Source organism: Urocitellus parryii, chromosome 7 (genome assembly GCF_045843805.1).
Source record: "Urocitellus parryii isolate mUroPar1 chromosome 7, mUroPar1.hap1, whole genome shotgun sequence".
Lineage (NCBI taxonomy): Eukaryota > Metazoa > Chordata > Mammalia > Rodentia > Sciuridae > Urocitellus > Urocitellus parryii.
This window is the reverse complement of record NC_135537.1, coordinates 170,300,058-170,327,536: the sequence shown is the minus strand read 5'-3', so window position 1 is coordinate 170,327,536 and position 27,479 is coordinate 170,300,058. Positions and strand designations below refer to the sequence as shown.

General features: G+C 37.1%; 1 protein-coding gene across 2 annotated transcripts; it reads left to right on the top strand.

The window, feature by feature from the left end:
- The first annotated feature begins 794 nt into the window (after positions 1–794).
- Nol11 (nucleolar protein 11) lies at positions 795–27,347 on the top strand. Of its 2 annotated transcripts, none has more exons than XM_077800664.1 (18): positions 795–957; positions 2,737–2,850; positions 2,973–3,029; positions 4,457–4,605; positions 6,098–6,155; positions 7,027–7,171; positions 10,030–10,218; positions 15,914–15,990; positions 18,241–18,364; positions 19,769–19,857; positions 20,010–20,084; positions 21,325–21,509; positions 21,620–21,745; positions 22,343–22,573; positions 22,955–23,033; positions 23,503–23,595; positions 26,673–26,780; positions 27,170–27,347. In XM_077800664.1, the coding sequence occupies exons 1-18, from the start codon at positions 817–819 to the stop codon at positions 27,284–27,286; spliced, it is 2,157 nt and encodes a 718-aa protein (XP_077656790.1). In that variant the 5' UTR covers positions 795–816; the 3' UTR covers positions 27,287–27,347. The 2 variants fall into 2 exon arrangements, with proteins under 2 accessions (XP_077656790.1, XP_077656789.1); XM_077800663.1 differs by having other exon boundaries at positions 22,952–23,033.
- Positions 27,348–27,479: the final 132 nt, after the last annotated feature.

Genomic DNA, 27,479 nt, shown 5'->3' with positions numbered 1-27,479 from the left:
ATGTTTTTTCTCATACGTGGAAGCCAGAGAGGAGAAAGGGGGAAAAAGAGGCAGGAGGATGGGATCTTATAAAAAACAGAAGGGAGACCAGTAGAGGAAGGGGACCAGGGTGAGGGAGGAAGGGAGAGAAAAGGGAAGTACTGGGTGACGACGAAAGGAATCAAATTATATATTGTGTGCATGTACGAATATGTAACAACAAATTCCAGAATTATGCATAATTATAATACACCAATAAAAAAGAAAAAAAATTCCAATAAACAAATAAATAAATAAAAAACAAAATTTGCCCAGGGGCCTTTCAACTTCACTTTTTTCATTAAATAGTTTTTAAAAGTGGGGAGACTTCTCCGCCCCTGCCAAGGGGAACAAGCTGAGATACAGCCAACCCGGAGTCCTGCAAGGACTGGACAATCCTGAGGCAATCAGGAACAGCACCTATTAAGAGTTCACTTAAGAGTTTTCTTTCTTAATCTAGTTTATTCGCGTTCAGCCACTTTCTAAACTCCTCCTGTCTTCACAAGCCCACTGGCGCCAGCTGATTCAATACCCAATAGGCAAGACTACCCGCGCCTAGAGCACATCCGGGACCCGAGGGGGCGTGTCCCCGGGGGGCGGGCCCAGGCGCAAAGCCCAGGCCCCGCCCACCTGGCGTCATTCGGCTCGGAACTCCGGTTTGGCCCGCTAGGGGTCGCAGACCGCGCGAGCCGATTTCAGGTTTGGTGAGCGCCCGCCCCTTTAGCCCCTTTCGGTGTCGCGAGAGAAAGCGCGAGGCCTGCCGGGAGGGATGCGCGGCCGTCCTTAGGTTTGACCAAAATGGCAGCCCTGGAAGAAGAATTCACGTTGTCCGTGGGAGCCCTGGGCGCCGGGCCCAATGGAGTTCTAGGTGTGGAGCCGAGCGACAAAACTGACCAGTTTCTAGTGACGTACAGCAGCAGGACCGTCATCCTGTATAAGGTGAGGGCGACAGGAGCGCCCCGGCTGCTGTCTCGCCCCTTTCTGAGCAGGAAGCCTTAAGTTCGGGTTTCTCGGTTTCAAAAAAGATTGGGAAGCGCGGGAGCGGAGACCCGGTCAGCCTGCCTGGGACCCCGAGCGAGGTCAAGAATCTGGCTGGACTGGGTTTTTTGGTAGAGAAAGGCATAATTTCCGAGTTGCTGGTGGCGGAGCGTCTCAGTGCACGTGGGAGACACGGGGAAAGGAAAGGAACCTGTGTTTTCCCTGCGAGTCTCCCGGAGGTGTCCCCGCCAAGATTCCCTCCTGGGGAGCCTGTCACCCTGCTGCCCGCAGAGGGGTCCTGGGGCGATTGGGCGTCAGATGAGGACATTGACAGGCTGGGACACGAATTAGGCCTGTGTCTGTCCGCTTCATCCCCATTCCTTGGGATGAGGGGTTCTTTGGCCATTGAAGAGGCCTAGCTTTCTTGGTAGCCTGGTAAGAATCTTAATTTCGAGTAGTTTGTATGTGGGCAACTGGTTCACGCTACTGATCCCAGAGAAGAGTCCCTGGAAGTCGCAGGTCCCACCCCCTTTTTTCCCTGATTGGCAGCACACCTAACCTTGGTTTGGGTGGTTTGTAGAAAGTAGTTGTTTTTATGTAGGCTGCTGAACATAATTTTCCCTGTCATTTAAAAGTTAGCTGTCTGCTGTGAAGTTTGGGGATAGGGTGACAACAATTCCCTGTACTGCTTGTTTAGACGCATTTGGTTACTCTGTTGGTCTTTAACTCAACTGTCCAGTGAATTTGTATTGGCTGGTCGGAATTGAATGGACCTGATTCTAGTGATCCCTGCTTAATTTAAGATGTCCCTGTTTAGACCCATAGTGAAATAAAATTTTAAATGTAAATGTTAATTAGTAGTAATTAGCAGTGTTAATGTACTTTATTTTTCACTTTAGTAATGTAGTTATTTTATGTTTTCATTTAATTTTTAATCGTGGTAAAAGACAAAATTTATCATCTCACCTGGCAGGGTGATGCATGCCTGTAGTCCCTGGGACTAGGGAGGCTGAAGCAGAAGGATTGAAAGTTCAAGGCCTGTCTGAACAATGTAGCAAGGCCTTAAGCAAAGTGAGACCCTGTCTCAAAAAATAAAAAGGGCTGGGGATGTACCTCAGTGGTAAAAGTGTCCCAGAGTTCAATCCACAGTACAAAAAAAACAAACTCTGTACCTATAATAATTTTATCCCTCCATTCATTATACCAGCCCCTGGCAACCATCATTCCTCTGTCTTTATCAGTTATCATTAGATACTTCATATGAGTGAAATCCTACAGTATTTGTCTGTGACTGCTTATTTTTTTTATCTTAAGAAATTTGTCAGGGGCTGAGGATATGGCTCAAGTGGTAGCACGCTGGCCTAGCACATGTGAGGCACTGGGTTTGATTCTCAGCACCACATAAAAATAAAGATATTGTGTCCATCTAAAAAAAAAAAAAACCTAAAAAATAAATATTTTTTAAAAAGAAATTTGTCAAATATTGTCACTACAATGGCTTATTTTTTGAAAGTCTAATTGTTTTTAATGTCTGAAAAATAACTTCTTTTTTTTTTTTTTTTTTTTTTTTTAGTATTTATTCTTTAGATTTTGGCGGACACAACATCTTTGTTTGTATGTGGTGCTGAGGATTGAACCCGGGTCGCACGCATGCCAGGCAAGCGCGCTACCACTTGAGCCACATCCCCAGCCCCTGAAAAATAACTTCTTGAATATTATTTTTTATCTTACTTTCATTAGGTTTCAGATCAGAAACCCTTGGGCAGCTGGTCAGTGAAACAAGGTCAAGTTATAACATGTCCAGCTGTGTGCAACTTTCAGACTGGCGAGTATATTGTTGTACATGATAATAAGGTGAGTTTAAAAACTTACATATAATAATATATACAACACAAGTCAAATATTGATATACTATTTGTGGTTATTATATGTAAATAGAGAATGGGATACTTTTTAACTGTATGCTTTGATTTAAGGTTTTGAGAATATGGAATAATGAAGATGTAAACCTGGATAAAGTGTTTAAAGCCACAGTAAGTCTTTGGATTTTCCAAAATATTTACTTAGCTTATTGGTGACATAGAATCTTCATAATATAGTTTATATTATTTATATTAATGCCTCTAAGAAAGTAAGCCTAAGGTTGCAATTGGTTTTTCATTTTTGTTATCTATGTTTTGATAACATACTCCAACTCATGTTATAGGTTAGAAAATATAAACTTTATTATCCCGTGGGATTGATAATTTAATTCATGAGTGATTATACTTATTTCCCTGATTTTGGATGTTTGGGGTGTGTCTTTCATGAAAACAAGTAAACTTCCTGTGTCCTTTATTAGAATAGATAGAATAGACCTTTAATAGTGACCTGTAAAAAAAAAAACAAAACCATGACTAGAGGGCTGGGGTTGTGGCTCTGAGGTAGTGCACTCGCCTAGCATGTGTGAGGCACTGGATCTTATCCTCAGCACCACATAAAATAAAATAAACATATTGTGTCTATCTGTAACTAAAAAATAAATAAATATTTTTTAAAAACGACTATATATGTATCTTTTATACCAATGAATTAAAGTATGTTAAGTTTTCTTACTGATAAAATGAGGCTTTCAAATGAGGTTGATCTCAAAACTTCCTTCCAATTCCAAAAGTTTAATATAAATATAATTGACAGTTTTTTAGAGTGGCTTACAATAGGGCTACTTAAGATGTAATGCCTTTGTTGCCTTGACCTTAAAACTTCTGTTCAGCTAGTTGTGCTGTCCCCTGACTCTACTTTTTCCATTTACTTTGCACTAAAATGATGTTTTACTCAGTGGGTCTTTTTTACCTAATATATGGATATTAAATTTTCTTGGGGTTTCAGGCTATAGTCATAATTGGAGCATCAGTCTTTAACACCAAACTGTGTTTGTATCTTCTTTCACCTTTGGTTTTGGTAGACTCAGATTTTAGTCCAACATCCTGTATTCATAATGGGTAAGCCAAAAATGATTACAAATGGTTACTTATGGAAGAGAGAAGGTGATGGGGTAGAAAAAAATAAGAGCATAGCGGGCTGGGTTGTGACTCAGTGCCAGAGCGCTTGCCTTGCACATGCGAGGCACTGGGTTCGATCCTCAGCACCACATAAAAATAAATAAAAATAAAGGTCCATCAATAACTAAAAATAAATAAATAAATAAATTTTTAAACAATGAATGAACAAAATGAAGATATTGCATCCATCTGTAATATTAATAAAATAAAAATATTAAAAAGAAAGAATAAGAGCAGAGAAATTAGACTTCAGATTGTGTGTTTGAATAGACTTGATATGAGAATTATACATAGTCATAAAACAAAATTAAATCAAAATGAAAACCAGTAGCTTAAGAATAATAATAATGTTTTATCCTACTACATCAGGTGTAAATTGCTTTAGAATAAAAATTGAAATGTTCTTGATGTTTTTCTAGTTGTCAGCTGAGGTATATAGGATACACTCAATACAAGGGACAGAACCAGTAGTGCAGTTCAAAGAAGGTGCTGTTCGTGGTTTAGAGGCCTTGCTTGCAGAGCCCCAACAGAAAATTGAAACTGTTATCTCTGATGGAGAAGTGATTAAGTAAGTTATACTTAAAAATGAATTTTTTTACCAAAATGGAAATGCATTGAGCATTTTTTTTATTACATTCTTTGCCATGTTCAAAAAAGCATTTTTGGTTATAAACATAATAAAAGTAACCTAGGGCTGTGGTTAGAGCTCATTGGTAGAGCACTTGCCTAGTATGCACTAAGCTTTGGGTTTGGTCCTCAGCACCACAAAAGGGAAAAAAAAAAAAATTTATAAGACACTGACCAAACTAACTTCCCCAAAATCCTGTAGCATGATAGATGATTGAGGAAACCATAGTCATATGCATCTAGTTCTAATGACAAGAGAACTTGGATAGTCAGTTATTTGAATATGAAATGAATAATCCCCAAAGACCAAAATCTTTTTGCTTCATATTCCTTGACTTCCAGGTTATAACCTTTTCCTCTGGAGGAAAGTACAGCTTCTTAAGTGAAGTCATGATAGTGCTCTTTTATTTTTTTTGAATTTTTTTTCACTTTTTTTTATTGGTGCATTCTAGTTTTATGTAATGATGGAATTTGTTGCTACATATTCATACATGCACACGATAGTGCTTTAAGACCTCTGCTTTCCCAGATTCTGGAATAAAACTGGAAAAATGACTCGCCCAAGTGATAGAAGGACATTTCTTGATTTCACATCTCTCTGATCCTCATTATTTCATCACATTTCCTGTTCAGTTGACTTGCTGCTTTTCCAGGTCCACCTGGTGGAAACTAAATTTCTACTCAAAGCAAAGACTTTTTCTTAGTAAGTGAACAATGACCAGCTTGATTTTTAGACTGCATGCCTTTGAGGTGTGAGCATCTGTGTTTGGGGAAGATCTTTGGGTACCACAGACTACCTAGCCATCTTTGGTTATGAGCCCTATTTAGCTTCCCTGTGGCTTAGTTCCCTCCATTACTTGAAAAAGACAAATAACATCCATCCTAATGTTTTCCTCAGAACACTAGTCCCAAAAGTAATACTGAAGAAAAGGGGATGGGGGAAGTTGATTTAAGTTTGGAAAGTCCTCCATACTGTCATCTCTTTCTTGAAACTTTACAATTCACATTGTCACTTGGGGGCCAGGTATGGTAGCACACCTGTCATCCAGCAATTCAGGAGAGTGAGGAGGATTACAAGTTTGAGACTCAGCTACTTTCAATGAGTCCCTAAGCAACTTGGCGAGACTCTGTCTTAACATAAAATAAATTTAAAAGGGCTGGGGAAGTAGCTCAAAGGAAGAGTGGCCCTGGGTTCTGTTCCCAGTACAAAAAAAAAAAAAAAGATTGTCATCTGGGAAGTTCAGCCTGCGTTTAATCCAGAGATGCATTTGACATAAATGTCTATTTATGACCTGTGATACATATTTTGAAACATTGCATTAGGAATTCTTTGGTGCCTTTCTGACTCCAAAAGATAATAAAATAATAGATATTTTCTTAAATTTTATGCATAATATGTTTTAACTGATTATTTTATTTTGTAATTTTTTTAGGTGGGCAAAGTTTTTCATGGTATTTAGGCATCCTGCTTTAATTTTTATTACTGAAAAAGTAAGTGACATCTTTAGTTTTTGTCCATTGTGTGAACTTTTTAAAGTCACCTATATTATTTTTAAAACTAAAATGATAGCTCAGTGATTCTCTCAGAAGATTCTTAAATATTTTCAATCTTTTTAAACACTAAAAAGTATACTAGCTGGGCATGGTGTTGCACACCTGCAATCCCAGTTATGGGAAAGGCTGAGCAGGCATATTGTACATTCAAGACCAGTCTGAGCAACTTAGACCCCTGTCTCAAAAAAGGCTGGGATATAGCTCAGTGATAGAGCTCTGCTCAGCTAAATCTCCAGTACCAAAATATATATATATTCATACACACGCATATACACACGTTAGAATTATTTCCATACTTATTTAATGTACTACACTAATATAATTAATTTAATTGGACAGGAAATTTCTAAGTATTCATTAAAGACATTAGAATGGAGTAACAGCCAGACTTTGTGGCGAGTGCCTGTAATCTCAGCATCTCTGGAGGCTGAGACAAGAGTATCGCAAAGCCAGCCTCAATAACTTTAATTTGTCTCAAAATTAAAAAAGGGACTGGGCAAGCTGGGCGCCGCTGCCGTGGTGTACACCTGTAATCCCAGCAACTCAGGAGGCTGAAGCAGGAGAATCGAGAGTTCAAAGCCAGCCTTAACAAAAGCAAGGCACTAAGCAACTCAGTGAGACCCTGTCTCTAAATAAAATACAAAATAGGGCTGGGGATGTGGCTCAGTGGTTGAGTGCCCCTGAGTTCAATTCCCACCCCTCCACCCCACCCCCAAAAAATGGAGCAACAACTTGTAATTTTAATGTATTTAAATATAGTTGGTTGAAATAGAAATATTTGTAAAATAACATTTCCCTTTCATTGCAGCATGGAAGTTATTTTGCTTATGTACAAATGTTCAACTCTCGAAACTTAAGCAAATACACACTTTTACTTGGACCAGAAGAAAAATGTATTACACTGAATTTTACTGCATACGTGGATCGGAAATTCATCTCTTTGATGTCAATAAGTGAGTTTTCCTTAAACTTGTAGCAATTGTAGATAGAAGGATATCATAGGTTAGTGTATAGTTTTTTTTTTTTTTTAAGGGAGAGAGAGAGTGAGAGAGGAGAGAGAGAGAGAATTTTTAATATTTATTATGTTTTAGTTCTCGGCGGACACAACATCTTTGTTGGTATGTGGTGCTGAGGATTGAACCCGGGCCGCAGGCATGCCAAGCGAGCATGCTACCGCTTGAGCCACATCCCCAGCCCCTAGTGTATAGTTTTCAATCTTGAAGTTTTCTTTTACGGCACTTCCCTTTTCGTGCTTCATTAACAGCATTTATTCCTCTTTGTTTTGCACTTGGCTATATTTGTCCATGCATTAGATTAGTTGGTGCTGTGTTCTGAGTGGTATTGAAGTACTTCAGGTAGAGCACAGTTTGCTAATATTGTTTCTATAACTTTTATGCCTTAAAATTTATCATAAGCAATGTATAATGATATGATACCTATAATAAAAAGAAAAAAAACCCTCATTTTATTCTTATAATAGGCCCAGGTTTTTTAATAGAGAAATTAGTGGATCATATAGTACCTTTGTGGCATTGAATGGTCTATTACTCTCTTCCAGCCATCAGATTCAGTGTGCCTTTCTTTGAACTGAGACAGGTGGATCAGAAGGAGACTTTTTTTTTTTTTTTTTTTTTTTTTTTAAGAGAGAGTGAGAGAGGGGAGAGAGAGAGAGAGAGAGAGAGAGAGAATTTTTAATATTTATTTATTAGTTCTTGGCGGACACAACATCTTTGTTGGTATGTGGTGCTGAGGATCGAACCCGGGCCGCACGCATGCCAGGCGAGCGCGCTACAGCTTGAGCCACATCCCCAGCCCCAGAAGGAGACTTAACAGAGAAGCCTTGGCCTATGTCACCTATGTCTTTTTCAAAGATTTTTATAATACCTTGGAATCTACTTCTATGTGATGGTCTGAAGTATAACCATAGTCTTACGCCTCTAGGGCGAAAAGGGAAAACCCTTTTGTGGTTGTGGTGTTCTCTCAAGTCCTTGATGGCTTCTTTTCAAGTTGTTTTGAAAAGGTGATGGTGCTAGGGAGAGCAATATTTCAGAAACATCCATATTATAATTGAATTTATTTGTTTGTTTACTAATTTTTTTTTTGGTTCCTGGGATTGAAACCAGGTGTGCTTCACCACTGAGCCTATCATATCCCCAGCCCTTTTTTTGTTTTGTTTTGAGACAGGGTCTTGCTAAGTTCTTAGGGCCTCACTGAGTTGCTAAGGCTGACCTCAGATTTGTGATCCTCCTGCTGCAGCTTCCCAAGTTGCTGGGATTACAGACGTGTGCCTCCATACCTGGCTGCAATTTTAAATCTTTATGAAGTTTTTCAGTGCCACATATGTTTTCACTAAGTATTTAAAAGGTTCTCTTCAAGCCAGATGTGGTAACTCATGCCTGTAATCCCAGCTATTAGGGAGGCTGAGGCAGAAGGATTGCAAGTTTCAGGCCAGCCCAGGCAACTTAGCAAGAACTTGTCTCAAAATGTAAAAAGGATGGGGATTTAGCTTAGTTGTAGAATGTCACTGAGTTCATTCCCAGTACCATACAAAAGACACTCTTTATTCATCATTTCTAGGTCATTGGAATGCACTTAATGTTTTAGTTTAATGAACATTGAAGGAAAGAAGTCTGAACCAAAGAGTTATATGAATCTATAAGCTAGAACCATGTGAAATTTCCAGAACTCGAACTGACCCTTGAATCAAATGTATGAAATATGATATGTCAAGAGCTTTGTAATGTTTTGAACAACTAATAATAATAATAATAAAAAAAGAACTGGGGCTGGGGATGTGGCTCAAGCTGTAGTGCGCTCGCCTGGCATGCGTGCGGCCCGGGTTCGATCCTCAGCACCACATACAAACAAAGATGTTGTGTCTGCCGGAAACTAAAAAATAAATATTAAAAATTCTCTCTCCCTGTCTCTCTCTTTAAAAAATTAAAAAAAAAAAAAAAAAGAACTGACCTACAAAAAACAGCAATTTCATATATCTTTAAGGGTACTTGAGTAACAGAAACTCTAATTTGTGCTGGGGTTGTGGCTCAGTGGTAGAATGCTTGCCTAGCATGTGCGAGGTGCTGGGTTCGATCCTCAGCACCACATAAAAATAATGAAATAAAGGTATTGTGTCCAACTACAACTAAAGAATAAATATTAAATTTTAAAAAAAACTAGATCTCAATATTCTTTTTTTTTTCTTTTTAAGTATTTATTTTTAGGTGGATACAATATCTTTATTTTATGTGGTGCTGAGGAACCACAGTGCTTCACACGTGCTAGGCAAGCACTCTACCACTTGAGCCACAACCCCAGCCCCTCAATTAATATTCTGATGGTGGGGCACTGGCTTCAATTCTCAGGACCAAAAAAAAAAATCATTTTTCCTAATCAGGGATATCTCTTATTGACTAGATTGTCTTTATTCTTGGTAGACCTCTCCCTATATTTTAAATTATTACATGTGTTTTCAGATTTGTTTTATTTTTTAGTTGGACATAATACCTTTATTTTATGGAACGCAGGGCCTTGCATGTGCTAGGCATGTGCCTTACCGCTGAGCCCTATTTTCAGTTTTTATTTCTTCATTATTATAACATTATAATATTATTTACTGTAATTTTTTATTCTTATTATTATTACTAATACCCCTCTCCCCATTTGAAGGTTGTAGTTATTTTTTAAGGGAAAGCACAGAATGATGGATTATTTATCAAATTGTTAAAATGTTAGGAACAACCTAGTACATTAAATTATAACAGATAAAGAACTATCCTTTACCCTATGAACCTCTAATACTTGTTTCCAACAGGCTCTGATGGATGTATATATGAAAGCTTGATACCAATATATCCAAGTGACACAGAAAAAAATCAGAGGGTAGTTAAATCACAGTTGCTTAAAGCTGTTGTGTCTGATAATTTTCGAAGTGGTATTGCACTCACTGTCCTGGATCGAGATCACATAGCAGTCCTCGGACCTCCAATGCCAGCTTCTAAGGGTAACTAAACTCCAATCAGATAAGAAGTTCTTTGCCTTTTTTCTTCAAATTTATTATACCTTTTAGTCTTCCTGTTCTTTTTAATTTCTTTATTACCACACTAATTTGTTTTCTTTATCACCATACTCAAGTTATTTGTGTGTAACTTTCTAATTCTTGAATAAGCCTTTGATTTCATCCTGCATTGATTAATCTTTCTAAAACACTTGTTTGTGTTACTCTCTTGCTCATACTATGATGTCTTAAAGAAGTAAAATGACAGTCCATCAGCCTATAGGCATTTGAAACCCTGGAAAGCTTTGCAGTAACAGATTGAATTCTTAGTGACATTTCACAGCATGGAAATCCAGTGGACTTGGACAATGTGCATCTTGGGGATTACTGGTATGCTTTTCATCTCTGGAACTTTTTTTTTTTTTTTTTTTTTTAAGTTGTAGGTGGACACAATACCTTTATTTTGTTTTATTTTACATGGTGCTGATGATCGAACCCAGTGCCTCATGCATGCTAGGCGAGCACTCTACCTCTGAGCCACCACCCCAGCCCTGATCTCTGGAACTTCTAAGCAGGACTGTCATCTCATCTCTTCACCCTCCAGTCTTCTGTCCATCTATTACGTGTAACACAGTTGCTCCTTGTCAGTGCAACACTGAGGGACTCCCAGCTTGTGTTCTAAAATTCAGAATTTGGGTTAACCTCAGGTCTCTCCATAATGTAGACCCCATCTGCTTTTTCCTGCCTTGTCTTCTAATTTCTGGACAAGAATCCTCTTCTTTATTCAGGCCATCCTCATCTATGTACTTTGTTCTTGTGTTCCCTTTATTAAGATGGGAGCTACACACAGGGCTGGGTGTGTAGCTTAGTGGTAGAGCCTAGCCTGTTCAAGTTCAGTCCCCAGTGCTGCAAAAAAAAAAAAAAGAAAAATTAAATTGGTTTAATAGGAGCTACTAGTTTTAGTGAAACTATCATATGTTAAAAACTTTATATGCATTGTCTCATTATTTTTATCATTTATTTCTCCAAAAACCCTATGAGAGAAAGTACAGGTATCCCTATTTTACAAATAAGGAAATTGAGGTGTTTAGTAACTAAGTACTAGAACTAGGATTCATCCTAAGCAAGGTAGTTCTGTTATGCCATGTGCCCTACCACTCTCTTTAAGTCCTGATTTTTTTTTTTTTTTTTTTTTTTTTTGGTAGATGGGCACAATACCTTTATTTAATTTGCTTTTTGCGTGATGCCGAGAATTGAATCCACTGCCCCATCCTCCCTCTTTCTTGTTCTTCCTCTACCTACCTCCCCAAGCCTCCTCCCTCAAAAATCAGTAATCAATACTAGAGTTTTCTATGTCTCTTTCCAGAGGTTTGGTGGATTTTTGTTTTTGTGTGTGGGGGGTGGTTTGGTACCAGGGATTGAACTCAGGGGCATTCAACCACTGAACCACATCCCTATCCCTATTTTGTATTTTATTTAGAGACCAGGTTTCACTGAGTTGCTTAGCACCTCACCTTTGCTGAGGCTGGCTTTGAACTCGCAATTCTGTGTCTCAGCCTCCCAAGCTGCTGGGTTTACAGGCACACACCACCACACCTAGCTGGTGGGGTTTTTTTGTTGTTGTTATTGTTCTTTCTTATATATGTACAAGCTAATACTACTAGAGATCCCCATATCACCACTTATTTTAGCTTCCTTGGCTTTTCCAACCAGCTGCATAATATTTCATTGAATAGATATCTTGCAGTGTATTTTCCTTCTAGCTCAACATTAATCGTTCACTTTTTTTTCTTTTTTGAAGTTAAAAGTCACATAACATAAAATGATCATTTTTAAATGAATAGTTCAGTGTCATTTAGTAGATTGATTTTGTTGTTATGCTTCCCCTCATGTTATACAGCTCCCATCTCTGTTAGTTTTAAGACATTTTCATCATCCTAAAAAGAAACCAGACTAGTGGGCACAGTGCCACATGCAGGCACTGCTCAGGAAATTGAGGCAGGAGGATCACAAGTTCGAAGCCAGCCTGGGCAAATTTAGAGAGATCTTTTCCCAAAAGTAGAAAGAACTATAGGTGTAACTTGGTGGTAGGTGTCACTGGATTCAATCCCTTGTACCGTGCCCCCCCCAAAAAAAAATCTATACCTACTAAGCAGTTGCTTCCCATTCTAGGATCATATAGTAACTTTTATGCCATTTCCACTTTTGGGTTATTGTGATAATGGAATAAACATGTATGTACAGGTATATTTGAGTACCAGTTTTTAATTCTTTGGGGTATATACTTAACAATGGAATTGCTGCGTTATATGATAATTCAGTGTTTAACTCTTTGAAGAACCACTGAATTCCACAGTAATTAAGTCATTTTACATCCCCACCAGTATTATACAAGTGTTCTTTCCAATTTTTCTACATCTTCAGCAATATTTGCTATTTTTCATAATAGTCATCATAGTGGTTGTAGAGAGTGGTACTCATTATGCTTTTGATCTTAAACATTTTTCCATATGCTTGTTGGTGATTTATACGTCTTTTTGGAGAAATACCTATTTAAGTCCTTTTTCTGTTTTTTTTTAATTGGGTAATTTGTCTTTTTGTTCATTTGTAAGAGTTCTTTATATATAATGCCCCTTATCAAGACATGTGATTTCCACATACTTTTTTTCCATTCTGTAGATTGTTTTTTTTACTTACTTTCTTGATAATGTCCTTTGCAGCACTAATGTTTCTAATTTTGATGAAATCCAATTTATCTATATTTTTCTTTTGTTGCATGTTATTTTGTTGTCATATCTAAGAATACATTGTCAAATCCAAGGTCATGAAGATTAACCCAGTTTTTTCTTCTGAGTTTTATGATTTTTAGTTTTTTGTTGTTGTTTTGTTTTGTTTTTATACTGGGGATTGAATTCAGGGGTACTCAACCACTGAGCCTCATCTCCAGCCCTATTTTGTATTTTATTTAGAGACAGGGTCTCACTTAGTTGCTTAGCAGCTCACCTTTGCTGAGTCTGGCTTTGAACCCACGATCCTTCTGCCTCAGCCTCCCAAGCCACTGGGATTACAGATACGCTTCATCGCACCCCGCTGTGATTTTAGCTTTTATATTTGTTATTGATCCGTTTTCAGTTAATTTTTGTGTACAGCATGAACTAAGAGTCCAACTTCATTCCTGTGCATGAGGTTAATCAGCCATCCCAGCATCATTTGAATGGTCTTGGCACCCTTTTTGAAAAATCATTTGGCTATAGATGACTGTTCTATTCAGTACTGTTTATGCAAGTTTACAGTAAATCTTTTTTTTTTTTTTTCTTTTTGGTAGTGGGGATTGAACTCAGAGACACTCACCCACTGAGCCACATTCCTAGCCCTGTTTTTGTATTTTATTTGGAGAAGGGTCTCACTGAGTTCTTAGCGCCTCGCTTTTTGCTGAGGCTGGCTTTGAACTCTCTATCCTCCTGCCTCAGCCTCCCAAGCCCCGGGGATTACAGGCATTTGCCATTGTGCCCAGCCTACAGTAAGTCTTTTTAGTTTAAGTGGACACAATATCTTTATTTTACATTTATGTGGTGCTGAGGATCAAACTCGGTGCCTCAAGCATGCTAGGTGAGCACTCTACCACTGAGCCACAACCCTAGCCCCCTACTAAATCTTAAGATCAGAAAATATGAGTTCTCCAACTTCATTCTTTTTAAGGATTGTTTTAGCTACTTTTACATTTTGTTTTGTTTTGTTTTGATTTGTGTTGTTTTTTTTCCCCCCTTTCTTTCAGGATTATTTGGCTGGCAGTTCCCTATGAGTTTCAGGATTGGTTTTCCCATTTCTTTTTTTTTTTTCTTTTTTTTCCACACTGGGATTGGAGCTGTATTTCAAGCTGCTAGGCTAATGCTGTGCCACTGAGCTACATCCCTGGACCTTTTTGTTTTCGTTTTGAGAGTCTCACTAAATTTCCCAGGCTGGCCTCAAATTTATGATCCTACCTCAGCTTCTTGAGTAGTTGGGATTATAGATTCCACCTGGTTTGGCTTTTCCATTTCTGCAAAAAAATAGACAGTTATAATTTTGATAGGTATTAAATTGAATCTGTAGATTGCTTTGTGCAGTATTATCATCTTAGCAACGTTAAGTCTTCCAGTTCATAAACACAGGATGTCTGTCCAGCTGTTTATGTTTTCCTTATCTTTCACCTCCTTAGCTAAATTTTTTATTTTGGATATTAATGTAAATGGAATCCTTTTTTGGGGGGGTGGGCACTAGAACTCAAACCTCATGCTAATTAAGCAAGCACTTTTATATCCCCAACCCCTTGACATTTTCATTTTTAAATTTTTCACTTATTTTGTACAGAAACACAACTGAAGTTTGTGTGTTGATCTTCTACCTTAAAATTTGCAGAATGCATTTATTAATGCTAGTCTTTGTGTGTATCCGGATATAGTTTTTGGCATTTTTTACTATACAGGATCATGTCAACTGTAAATATAATAAGTTTGCTTCATTTGAAATTTGGATGCTTTTTTCTTTTTAATTAACCCATGGAACTTCTACTACAGGATTGAGTAGCATAGGCAAAGGGGAGTCCTTGTCTTGTTCCATATCTTAAAGAGAAAGTCTTCAGTCTTTGACCGTTGAGTATGACGATAGCCATGGATATTTTACAAATACCTGTTATCTTATTGTTGAAATCCCTTTCTATTTCTAGTTTTCTGAGTGTTTTTATTATGAAAGAGTATTGGATTATCAGCTGCATTTTTTTGCACACTGACATGATCATGTGGTTTTTTTCTCTGTTGTACTAATGTGGTATACTACCCTTGTTAATTTTATTATGTTGAACCCACCTTGCATCCCTGGAATAAACCTCATTTGGTCATAAATTTTACCATGTTGTCAAATTCATTTTATTGGTATTTTGTTGAAATTTTTTTTGTATCCAAACTCATAAGGGATATTGATCTGTAGTTTTTTTGTGTGGTGTCTTTGGCTTTAGTTTCCGGGTAATATGGGCCTCATGGAATGAGTGAGGAGATGTTTCCTCTTCTTTTGTATTTTGAGAGTTTGGTGTTAATTCTTTAAATGTTTGATAGGATTCATCAATGAAACCATCTGATCCTTGTCTTTGTTTTTTGTTGTTGTTTGTTTGTTTTGTTTTGTTTTTTGTATTGGAGATTCAACTGAGGGGCTCTTAACCACTGAGCCACATTCCCAGCACCTGTATTATTATTATTATTTTTTAAGGGTCTCGCTGAGTCGTTTGGGGTCTCTCTGAGTTGCTGAAACTAGCTTTGAACTCATAATCCTCGGCCTCTGAAGCTACTGGGCTTATAGGCATGCACACTGTCTTGGGCTTTTTTTTTTTTTTTGTAACGGATTTATAACCAACCATTAAGACCTGCATTCTTCAGAGCTAATCCTTCTTTCTGGTCCACTTAAGTTTCTGTGGGAGTCACTCTTTTTTGTGGTGCCAAGGATTGAACCCAGATCCTTGCGCATGCTAGGCAAGCACTCTACCAACTAAGCTATATCCCCAGCCTGGCAATCACTCTTTATTACCCACTTTCATACTTAATAAAACAAAACTTGTATACTTATCTATGACTCCTTAACAAAATTAACTACTCATGATTACCTTACCTTGCCCTAGTATATTCTCTATTTACACTCTGACTATATCTAGTTTATATGTCTTGTTTTATAGACCGCCTCTCCATATGGAACATAAAATTTCAAACCCTGCAGACTTCAAAAGAATTACCACAAGGGACCAGTGGTCAAGTAAGTTTTTCACAAGGACTTTTTCAAATTTACTTATTTTTGTATCTGACAAATATTCTGGAAGGGAAGAAATCTCTTTAGATCTAAAATATATTTAAATTAAATTTATTTTCTGCCTGAAGGGTTATGTTTTGTTTGACTGTTGTTTTAATAGTTTTTATATGTTCATCATTTTTATTTTATGTTTTTATACATGTATTTATTTTTATGTGGTGCTGAGGATCAACTCAGGCCTCACATGTGTGAGGTGAGTGCTGTACCATGGAGCAACAACCCCAGCCCTTGTTCATCATATATTTTTTTTTTAACATTTATTTTTTAATTGTAGTTGGACACAATACCTTTATTTCACTTATGTATTTTTATATGATGCTGAGGATCGAACCCAGGGTCTCGCACATACGAGGTGAGTGCTCTACTGCTGAGCCACAACCTCAGCCCCTTTCATCTTTTTTAAGACTCAATTATAGCTACTAATACATCAAAGGAGATGAATTAGCTAGTTAATACAATAACTTCTGTTTTTAGCTACTCTTTTTTTTTTTTTTTTAATTTTGAACTACACCAGAAGTTGTTATTTTCCTAAGAAATTCATCTTTTAGGTTATATGGTAAATGTTGTCATGGAATTACTTAAATAATTAAAGTTGACCAGACTTCCTGAAACAAGGTCCTTGTCTATTTTGTATTCTGTTGTACTTTCTATACTTACCAAAGGTAATGAATAAATATTATTTAGAAAGTATATGTTCACATGCAAACAAAATATTTAGAGCAACAAGATATTATTGGTAATTTTAACAAAATTAACTACTTGCAATTCCACCATTCTAACAAACTTGTTTCATTTCTTTTTTTTTTTTTTTTAAGAGAGAGTGAGAGAGGGAAGAGGGAGAGAGAATTTTTTTTTTTTTTAATATTTATTTTTTTTAGTTCGTGGCGGACACAACATCTCTGTTGGTATGTGGTGCTGAGGATCGAACCCGGGTCGCACGCATGCCAGGCGAGCGCGCTCCGCTTGAGCCACATCCCCAGCCCCTTGTTTCATTTCTGTCAAATTTTTTTGTTCATGTACCTATCTTAAAATTGAAGTCATAAGGGATGGGTCTTAGCTCACTGGTAGAATGCTTACATCACATGTGTGAGGCACTGGGTTTGATTCTCAGCACTACATATAAATAAATGAATGAAATAAAGATCCATCAACAACCAAAAAAACTTTGTGTGTGTGTGTGGTGCTGGGGATTGAACCCAGGGCCTTGTGCATTCAAGGCAAGCACTCTACCAACTGAGCTATATCCCCAGCTCTACAACCAAAAAAACTTTTTTAAAAATTGAAATCATAAGATATAAAGTGGGGATGGGGATGTGGCTCAAGCGGTAGCACGCTCGCCTGGCATGCGTGCGGCCCGGGTTCGATCCTCAGCACACATACAAACAAACGTTGTGTCCGCCAAAAACTAAGTGTTCAATTCTATATCTTTCACTTAATACATTATTACATTTTGTGTTACAGTGACCTTGGAAATTATCGTATTAATAAATATTTAATAGTGACTATTAATTTTGAACAATTCAGTTATTTGTTTGTTTTGCAGTACTAGGGATTGAACCTGGGGTACTCTGTCACTGAGCTACATCCCCAGCCCTTTTTGTTTTGAAACAGGGTCTCACTATTGCTGAGGGTGGTCACCAACTTGCAATGCTTCCCAAGTTTCTAGAATTATAGAAATGCATCACCACAGCTAGCTCAGTTATTTTAAATGTATATGTTCGTCTGATTTTTCTGATTTTAAAATACCATTTAGGGCTGGGGTAGTGGTTTAGTGGCAGAGCGCTTGCCTCACAGATGTGAGGCCCTGGGTTCAATCCTAAGTACCACATAAAAATAAAATAAATATATTGTGTCCATGTGTAACTAAAAAAAAAAAAAAAAAAAATACCATCTAAAGGCTGGTATTGTGGCCCAACAGTAGAGCACTCGCCTTGCATGGGCGAGACCCTGGTTCAATGCTCAGCACTACATAAAAATAAAGGCATTGTGTTGTGTCCATCTACACCAAAAAAATAAATATTTAAAAAAAATAAGCACAATATGTCACTTAAAAAATACCATCTAAAAAGTTTATTGTCTTTGCCTTGTGTTTTACTGAGATAATTTATAAGTAAGATAATGTAATAAGTTATAAGGCTTTATTGAGTTAGATATTAGAACAAAATTTGCTTATAGTTTTGATTACTGTTTTTGCAGCTCTGGTATTATGGTGAAAATTTGTTTATGCTACATGGAAAAGTTCTAACTGTGATTCCATATAAGTGTGAAGTATCATCATTAGCTGGTGCTCTTGGAAAACTCAAGCATAGTCAAGATGCAGGTAAAAACTTACTTATATATGTTTGTGTGTACACATTTTATTAATAAAAACATCTTATTAACTCCCATTTTCATATGTAGATATCCATAACTTCTTATTGACTGAGTTAACTCTTTTTATATGTGTATATGATACCTGGGTATTGAACCCAGGGTCTCAAACTTACTAGGTCAATGCTGTGCCACTGAGCTATATCCCCAGTACGCCTGTTTTCTTTCTTTCTCTTTTTAAGTTATAGATGGATGCAATACCTTTGTTTTATTTATTTATTTTTATGTGGTACTGAAGTTTGAACCCAGTGCCTCACACATGCTAGGTAAGCGCTCTACCACTGAGCTACAACTCCAGCCTCCATATAGCTTATTTTTAATGTTGCAATTTGCTGCTGTTCATTGAAACTTCCTTGACCAAGGCAACTACTGTGGGAATGTTCCACATTGCAAGTACTGCTACAGACTGAAGAGTCATACTCTATTTTTTTTTTTTTTTTTTTTTTTTTGTACTAGGGAATGAACCCAGGGGCTCTTAACCACTGAGCCACATCTCCAGCCTGTCCGTCCTTCCCTTCCTTCCCTCCTTCCTTCCTTCCTTCCTTCATTTATTTTTTAAATATTTTATTCAGAGACAGGGTCTCACTAAGTTGCTTAGGGCCTTGCTAGATTCTGAGGCTGACTTTGAACTCATGATCGTCCTGCCTTAACCTCCCACTCCTCTGGGATTATCGCATGCACCCACCATGCCTAGCTGACACATGCCAATGTTTTTCTGACTTTTAGAGCCTGTGGGAGAGGAAATTCCTCACAGTAATACCATTTCACTCCCTTGTTTACTTTCAGCCATCAGCCTCATCTGGTAGCTTAATGTTGCTAGTGTAGGCATATACCCTTTAAGTATACTATACTGATTTGAGATTGTTAGTAGAATTACATGGATTTCAAAACCTCTGTCTCTCTCTCTTTTTTTTTTTTTTTTTTTTGGCACCAGGATTGATATTTTATTTTTATTTTTATTTTTTTAGTTGTAGAAGGACAAAATATCTTTATTTTATTTACGTATTTTTATGTGGTGTTGAAGATCGAACCCAGTGCCTCATACGTGCGAGGCAAGTACTCTGCCACTGAGCCACAATCCCAGCACCTCCCCAGTCTTTTTTTATTTTTTATTTTGAGATAGTTCTCACTGAGTTGCTTAAAGACTTGCTAAGTTGCTGAGGCTGACTTTGAACTTGCAATCCTCCCATCTCAACCTCCCAAGTCTCTGGGATTACAGGCATGTGCCACTGTGCCTGGCTGAAAAACCTCTCTTAAATTGCACAAGTGGTTGTTGTTTAGTGTTCTTTGGTTGGTTGGATGAATAACTGTAGGTGAAAATATTGTTGAAATTTTATATTTTATGTTTTCTTAGGCACTCACACCATACCCCATTTTGTTAACTGGGAAACATCTCAGGGATATGGACTTGGATCACAGAACTCAGAGCAGTCAAGGAGAATTGTAAGTTTAGTTATTGAAAGAAAAATGTTAAGGAAAACAGATAATCTTCACATACTTTATTTCAAAGCTAAAATAAAACCACTATTCCCTATAACAGAGTTTATTTTTGACACTGTGTGATTGAGATCCTAATCAGTTTACTTAATTTCCAGTTAAGGAGGAAAAAACTTGAAGTGAGTTTACAGCCAGAAGTTCCAGTATCAGAACAACTTCTATCAACCATCATGGTAAATAAAAAATACTGGAAATATGAAAAATCAACCCAAATAGTTAAAAAAAAAATTCCATCTACTCTTCATTCCACCTCTTTTTTTACACTTCTATGGTATTGTGATCCTCCTGCCTCATCCTCTCAAGTTGCTGGGATTATAGGTGTGTGGCACCACACCACCCATTTTTTTTCTTTTGAGAAATGTCCGTTTAGTTCTTTTGCTCATTTATTGATTGGGTTATTTGTTTTTGTTGTTGTTTGTTTGAGGTAAGTTTTTTGAGTTCTTTATATATTCTGGATATTAATCCCCTATTGGAGGAATAGCTTTCTATGATTTTCTTCCATTCTTTAGGTTTTTCTTTATGTTCTTGTTTCCTTTGCTCTAAAGAAGCTTCTTGATTTGATGCTATCCCACTTACTGATTGTTTCTTTTTTTTTTTTAATTTCTTGAGCTTTAGGTGTCTCGTTATGGAAGTTGGTGCCTATACCAATATAATGGAATGTTTTTGGTTTTGTTCTTTGGTACCAGGGATTGAACCCAAGGCTAAACACTGAACCACATCTCTAGCCCTTTTTTATTTTTTATTTTGAAACAGAGTTTTGCTATGTTGCTTAGGCTGGGTTTGAACTTAGTCAGAAGCCTCAGCCATACCCATCCATTCTACCATTTTTATTAAACATTTTTATAGCTATAGCTAAATTTGTTATTATATCTTAAGGTTGAGAGAGTTGATTGAAAGCTTTGTCTTATTTGCCTCTTCACTATCATCTTATTACATTAGTGTTATAGTATTGTCCTCATGAGTTTCTCATTGAACTTTTTATTGATTGTTCATAATTTAGCCTTATAAAGATTTAGATTTCTAAACCCTTGAATTTTTTTTTTTTTTTTTTTTTTTTTTTTTGTACCAGGGATTGAATTCAGGGGCACTCAACTACTGAGCCACATCTCAGCCCTATTTTATATTTTATTGAGAGGGTCTCACGAGTTGCTTAGTGCCTCACCATTGCTGAGGCTGGCTTTGAATTTGCAATCCTCTTGTCTCAGCCTTCCTAATCACTGGGATTACAGGCATGTGCCATTGTGACTGGCTCTTTGCAGCTTTTTGTAGTAAATTGTAGTGTCAGTTCTTTTCATAGGAATGCATGAATACTGTTGGTGATTTGAAAAAAAAAATGTTTTGCTAGGAAATTTTTAAGTTCAGAGCGACATTTGTTATTGTGCAAGGCCAAACTCTTCAATTCTGCCCTTTCAGAAAGATTCAGAAAAACACATTGAAGTAGAACTACGTAAATTTTTGGCTGCCAAGTGGACACCTGACTTTCATACACAAATTGGGGACATAGTAACAGAACTTCTGGGAAGATGTAAAGCAGAACCATCATTTTATCCCAGGAACTGTCTCATACAGCTTATCCAAACACACACACTTTCCTACAGGTAGGTATTGATATACACTTTATATGTATTACTCTTTTAACTTTGTTTTTTATAATTGAGATTTTTCTTAACATATAAAAATTATTTTAATTCTTTTTTTTTTTCCTTAGCTTATGTTCTGGCTTAATGGAAATCGCCTTAGAAAAAACAGATGTACAGATGTTACAACTTTGTCTGCACCAGTTTCCTGATATTCCTGAGTCAGTCACCTGCGCTTGCTTAAAAATTTTCTTGAGGTAAGTTAAGATCTAATGGTCTTTTTCTTCAGTACATTTTAAATCTCTTACATTATTTGGTTTCTAAGACTTGGAATCCTTAGGAAATTAATTTGCTAACCGGGTGTGGTGACACATGCTATAATCCTAGCAGCTTAGCAGGCTAAGACAAGAAGATCATATGTTCAAGGCCAGTCTCAGCAATTTAGTGAGGCCTTAAGCTGCGTAGAGAGACTTTATCTCAAAAATAAAGCCCATCGTGGTAGTTCATGCCTTTAATCCCAGTTTTGGGAAACTGAGGCAGGAAGATCACAAATTTGAGGCTACCCTCAGCAACTTAGCAAGACCCCAAACAACTTAGTAAGACCCTGACTCAAAGTAAAAAATAAGATCCTGAGGATATAGCTCAGTTGGTGGTAGAGTACTTGCCTCACATGCACAAGGCCTTGGGTTCAATCCCCACAACCCAAAAAAAAAGAGTAAAAAATAAAAAGGGATGAGGATATAGCCCTACATTTGTAGGTTCAATCCCCGGTACCAAAAAAAAAAAGAAAATGAATTTTCTTCCAAATGTTCAAGTAATGATAAGAATTAACCTCTTGCTTTCAATTAACATAGCATTGGTGATGACAGTCTTCAAGAAATTAATATCAATATGGAGTCAGTTTTTGATTATAGTGATACCGAACAAGATGAGAAAATGGAAGAGCAACCTGAAATTCTTCAAAATGGCTTTAGTCCTGAAAATGGTAACTGCGGTAACTTTAATCAAAAGGTAAATGAAAAGCCTCAGAATGCAGCAGAGGAGACCACCTCATGCCCTGTAACGCCAAAAAGAGCAGCTCTATTGTATCCTTTGAAACAAGTTCCCCTTACACAATCTCTTTCTAGGGATACAGTCGTAAGCCACCTAAGCAACTTAGTGAGACCCTGTCTCAAAATAGTTTTAAAAGGGCTAGGGATAAAAGTCTCCGAGGTTCAATCCTCAGTAATGTAAAGGGGGGGGGGGGCGGACAAGAAACCATACTGAATTAGAAGCTCTATCAGTTCTAAAAACTAATATTTATATTAATGAAGTATTCCAAATGATCTCTAAACTAGGAGAATGTTTGGTGGTGAATCTTTTCTAGATTAGATAAGTAATATTTTTGTATAAATTTAAGAAAGGAATTGCTTGAATTTATACCCTTTATTTGTTGAAGTAAGATGCTTTCCTTTAGTCCTAAGTAGAAATGCAATTCTTCATTCAGCATACAGTGAGGTATTTCTTCTGCCTCACTTGAAGGACATCCCTGCACAGCATATCACTGTAAGTATACATACAAGTCCCATAGAATTTTATTTCTGGTTTAAGTTGTTCTGCTTAACTTTGCCCAGCAGTTAGGACATTCTAAAGGTTATCAAATTATTTCATGGTGAAAGAATTGTGCCTAGGGAATAGAGTGATTTGGGGGTGATAGACCTTGGCATTTTATTTGTACCAAGCCTGAAAAATCACATTAAGCCATCTAAGTTATAAATGAGTCTAAGAAGAATTGCTTAAAGAAGAATTCTCTTGTTCTCTGCCTGTTATTTATAAACAAAATAAACCCATTGGTCCTAAACTAAATGAGTTCCTCAGTGATGACAGGGATATTGTTTTATTTATTTTTTTGTCCCCAGATATCTAGTTTATTTGTGTGATATATGATTTGATTGGACAGCCTCTGAAAATTCTTTACGTGTATAGAAAATTTTTTACCAAGGTGGTAACTTGCCTTTTTTTCTTTTCTACCCAGCTATTTCTCCAGTATTTGTATTTCCTTTATTTGAAGTGTAGTGAAAATGCTACCATGACGCTTCCTGGAATACACCCGCCAACCCTAAGCCAGGTCAGATAACTTTTTATTTTTTCAGACAGGTTGTATGCAATCTCAGCCTCTGGAAATCAGTAACTGATTTTTCCTTGTCTCCAAGATTAGGGAGACTATTGTATCTCTTCCTTCACCATATACAGAGACCACTGGAGTTGGAGTAGGAACTCTGAATTTTCTTTGTCAGGTTCTTTGTGGATTTTTAGATCCACAATTCTATACACAAATTTATCTTAATTTCCTAATTTTTACTTATGAGACTCTCCAGTCATTTTCTTACTGCTAGACATCGTGGTACATATCTGTAACTCAGGAAGCTAAGTCAGCAGGATCACAAGTGTGAGACAGTCTTAGCAACTTTTGAAACACTGTCTCAGAATAAAAAATAAAAAGGGCTAGCAATGCATTCATTCATGCAGGTTCAATCCTCAGTACTGCCAAATGTGTGAGAGTATGTGTGTGTATGTGTGTATTATATATATTTTCAAATATATGTATGTGAATGTATACATATATTCCTTCATGTCTGGAAATATTTTTTAAATACTTCTGATTATTTATTTCTGTATTTTTGCAGTGCTAGGGATTGAACCTAGGTCCTTGTGTATGCTGGGCAAATACTCTACCTCTGACTCCAACCTGGCCCAAGAACTTTCTTTTATTCTTGGAATAGACTCAGACACATTTCTCTCATTTTGTCAGTGCCCAGTTACCTTTGCAGAGTTGTGACAATGTGACAATTGCCACTCCTACTATCACGGTTCTTATCCTTATTTTCCACATTCTTCCTGATACCTAGTATTGTCAAACTTTTTATTCTTTGCCAACCAGAAAGTTAACAAAATATTACCTTATTTTTAATTTGCATTTCTTTGATAATGGAAGAGGTACACTATTATATTTATTATCCATTTATATTTCGTTTTATGAAAAGGACTTGCTGAGTCAGGCTCTTTGTGCATATTTATGTTGCATTTCTAATCTGTTGTATTTAATTTGTATATTAAAGTATTTAGCCTTTTCCTGTCAGATACATTATAAACCTTTTTTCCCCATCATTTATTCTTTTACTCTTTTTAGCAAAATTTTTGACATAGAAGAGTTTTTAATTTTTATGTTGTTAAAAAGTACTAAACTTGCCAGGCCCAGTGATCCAAGCCTGTAATCCCAGCAACTCCGGAGGCTGAGGCAGGAGAATCCCAAGTTCAAGGCCAAAATCAGCAAAAGTGAGACACTAAGTAACTCCCTGTCTCTAAATAAAATATAAAATAGGACTGGGGATGTGGTTCAGTAGTTGAGTGTCCCTGAGTTGAATCAATCCCTGGTAATCCTCCCCACCCCCCAAAAAAGTACTAAGCTTTTCCTTTAATAGGGCTCATGTGATATGTAAAGGCCTTCCCACAGTAATAGTATAGTCATCTTGTTTTCTTAGTACATTCGTTGTTTTATTTTATTTATTTGGTCTTTTGTTTGTTTGGGGTACTAGGAATTGAACCCAGGGGTGCTCAACCACTGAGCCACATTCCTCAGCCCTTTTTTAAAATTTTTATTTCAAGCAGGGCCTTGATAAGTTGTTGAGGGTGGCTTTGAACTTGTGGTCCTCCTGCCTCAGTCTCCTTAGCTACAAGGGTTATAGGCATGCACCACTGCAACCGACATAGTATTTATTTAGTGTAAAAGGATTTTTAGGGATCAAACTCCCTCTCCACAAATGAATAACCAGTTTCCTTAATGTTGTTGTTGTTGTTGTTTTTTAATTAGATGCTGATGAATCTTTATTCTATTCATTTATTTGTATGCAGTGCTGAGAATTAAACCCAGTGCCTCACACATGCTAAGCAAATGTTCTACCACTAAGCTACAACCCCAGCCCTTCCTTAATGCTTTTTTATGACAGTGATTTCTGTATGTTAACTATACCATTTGAGGATGTACAATTACACAGGATATTTTTATTAAGTTTTATTTTAGTTCGTAGTAGCTCATCTGTGCTACCCAGTACCCCATCCTTTCCGAATAGAAGTTGAAGGGCTGGAAATGTAGCTTGGTGGTAGAGTGTTTTCCTACCTTGTGAAAGTTCTTCATTCTAGCCACAAAACACAAACAAACAAGAATTTTTGACTACAGATAATTACTTAAAAGTAAACTTAAGGCCTGGGAGTGTAGCCCAGTGGTAGATTGCTTGACTAGCATGTACAAGACCCTGTTTCAGTCTCCCACACTACCTAAAAAAAGAAGAAGAAAGTGAACTTACGTTTGTTTAACTCCCCCTTGGATAAAATATCACTCTAGCTTTCCTGTTAAAATTTATCCTTGGGCTGGGGATATATCTCAGTTGGTAGAGTTCTTGCCTCACATGCACAAGGCCCTGAGTTCTAATCCCCAGCACCACAAAAAAAAATTATCCTTGCTGGGCACAGTGGCTCATGCCTATAATCCCAGCGGCTCAGGAGGCTGAGACAGGAGGATTGAGAGTTCAGAGCCAACCTCAACAATGGCAAAGTGCTAAGCAACTCATTGAGAATCTGTCTCTAAATAAAATACAAAATAGGGCTACAGATGTGGCTCAGTAGTTGAGTGCCCCCGAATTCAATCCCTATACCAGAAAAATTTATCCTAAGCCAGGCCTAGTAGTGCAGGGAAGACCAGCCTCAGCAACTTAGGAACACCCTATCCCAAATAACAGCCCCATGAAAAAGATTCAGTTATGCTCGCAGCAAAGTAGCAAGTGTAAATGCATAAAATAAAGCCCTTTTGTGTTTCTTCAAGTTCCTCCATCTGCAAATCAAAATTGTCAGATTTTTTGGGCTGGGGATGTGGTTCAAGGGGTAGCGTGCTCGCCTGGCATGCGTGCGGCCTTGGTTTGATCCTCAGCACCACATACAAACAAAGATGTTGTGTCTGCCGAAAACTAAAAAATAAATAATATTAAAAACTTCTCTCTCTCTCTCTCTCCCCCTCTCTCTTTTAAAAAAAAAATTGTCAGATTTTTGTAAAAGAATATTTTTTGTAACTAATTGGTAAAATTATGGATTTATTACATGAATTAAAATTAAATTTATAATCTTAAGTTTCCTTTTTCTATTTATCTTCAGATCATGGATTGGATATGTCTACTTCTGGATGCTAACTTTACTGTTGTGGTAATGATACCAGAAGCAAAAAGGCTACTGATAAATCTTTATAAGTTTGTGAAATCTCAGGTTTGTGACTTTTTTTTTTTTTTTTTTTAATTTTTTGTAGTTGTAGATGGACAGAATGCCTTTATTTTATTTGTATATGATGCTAAGGATCAAATCCAGTGCCTTGCACATGCTAGGCAAGCGCTCTGCTACTGAGCTACGGTCCCAGCCCCGAGGTTTGTGACTTTTTTATATGTACTAATTCTATTTGTACTTCTATTACAATTTGCTCTTAAAATTTGTTCATGGAGTAGCTTGGATTATGTATAACATGTTCAAGGTCCTAGATTCGCTCTCCAGCACCCCCCAAAAATTTTTTTACCAGTGAAAAATTCATTAATAATCATAGAAGACTTGCTTATTTATGTAGAAGTTATTGTAAAAATTACTCTGGAATTTCTTTTCTTTAGATAAGTGTTTATTCCGAACTCAACAAGATCGAAGTCAGTTTTCGAGAGCTACAGAAGTTAAATCAAGAAAAGAATAATAGAGGATTATATTCAATTGAAGTTCTGGAACTCTTCTGATATTAGCAGTTTTCCTTCATAGGCGTTTTATGTGAACTCTTCCTAATCATCCAGGCAACAAATGTTTTTTTTATTGTTGTTGTTGTTTTTGTTGTTGTTTTGTTTTGTTTTGGCGATCATCTCTCAGTGTCGAGAGAAAAGTGTCAGTGAGTATCTGGATGATCACGTATTGCTCCTTGGCAAGACTGCAGGT

Bases quoted from the DNA above. Each gene is read 5' to 3' on its own strand.
- Nol11 (XM_077800663.1), top strand. From the start codon at position 817: ATGGCAGCCCTGGAAGAAGAATTCACGTTGTCCGTGGGAGCCCTGGGC. The intron at 6,156-7,026 runs GTAAGTGACATC...CTTTCATTGCAG, and splicing joins TAATTTTTATTACTGAAAAA to CATGGAAGTTATTTTGCTTA. The intron at 18,365-19,768 runs GTAAAAACTTAC...ATGTTTTCTTAG, and splicing joins CAAGCATAGTCAAGATGCAG to GCACTCACACCATACCCCAT.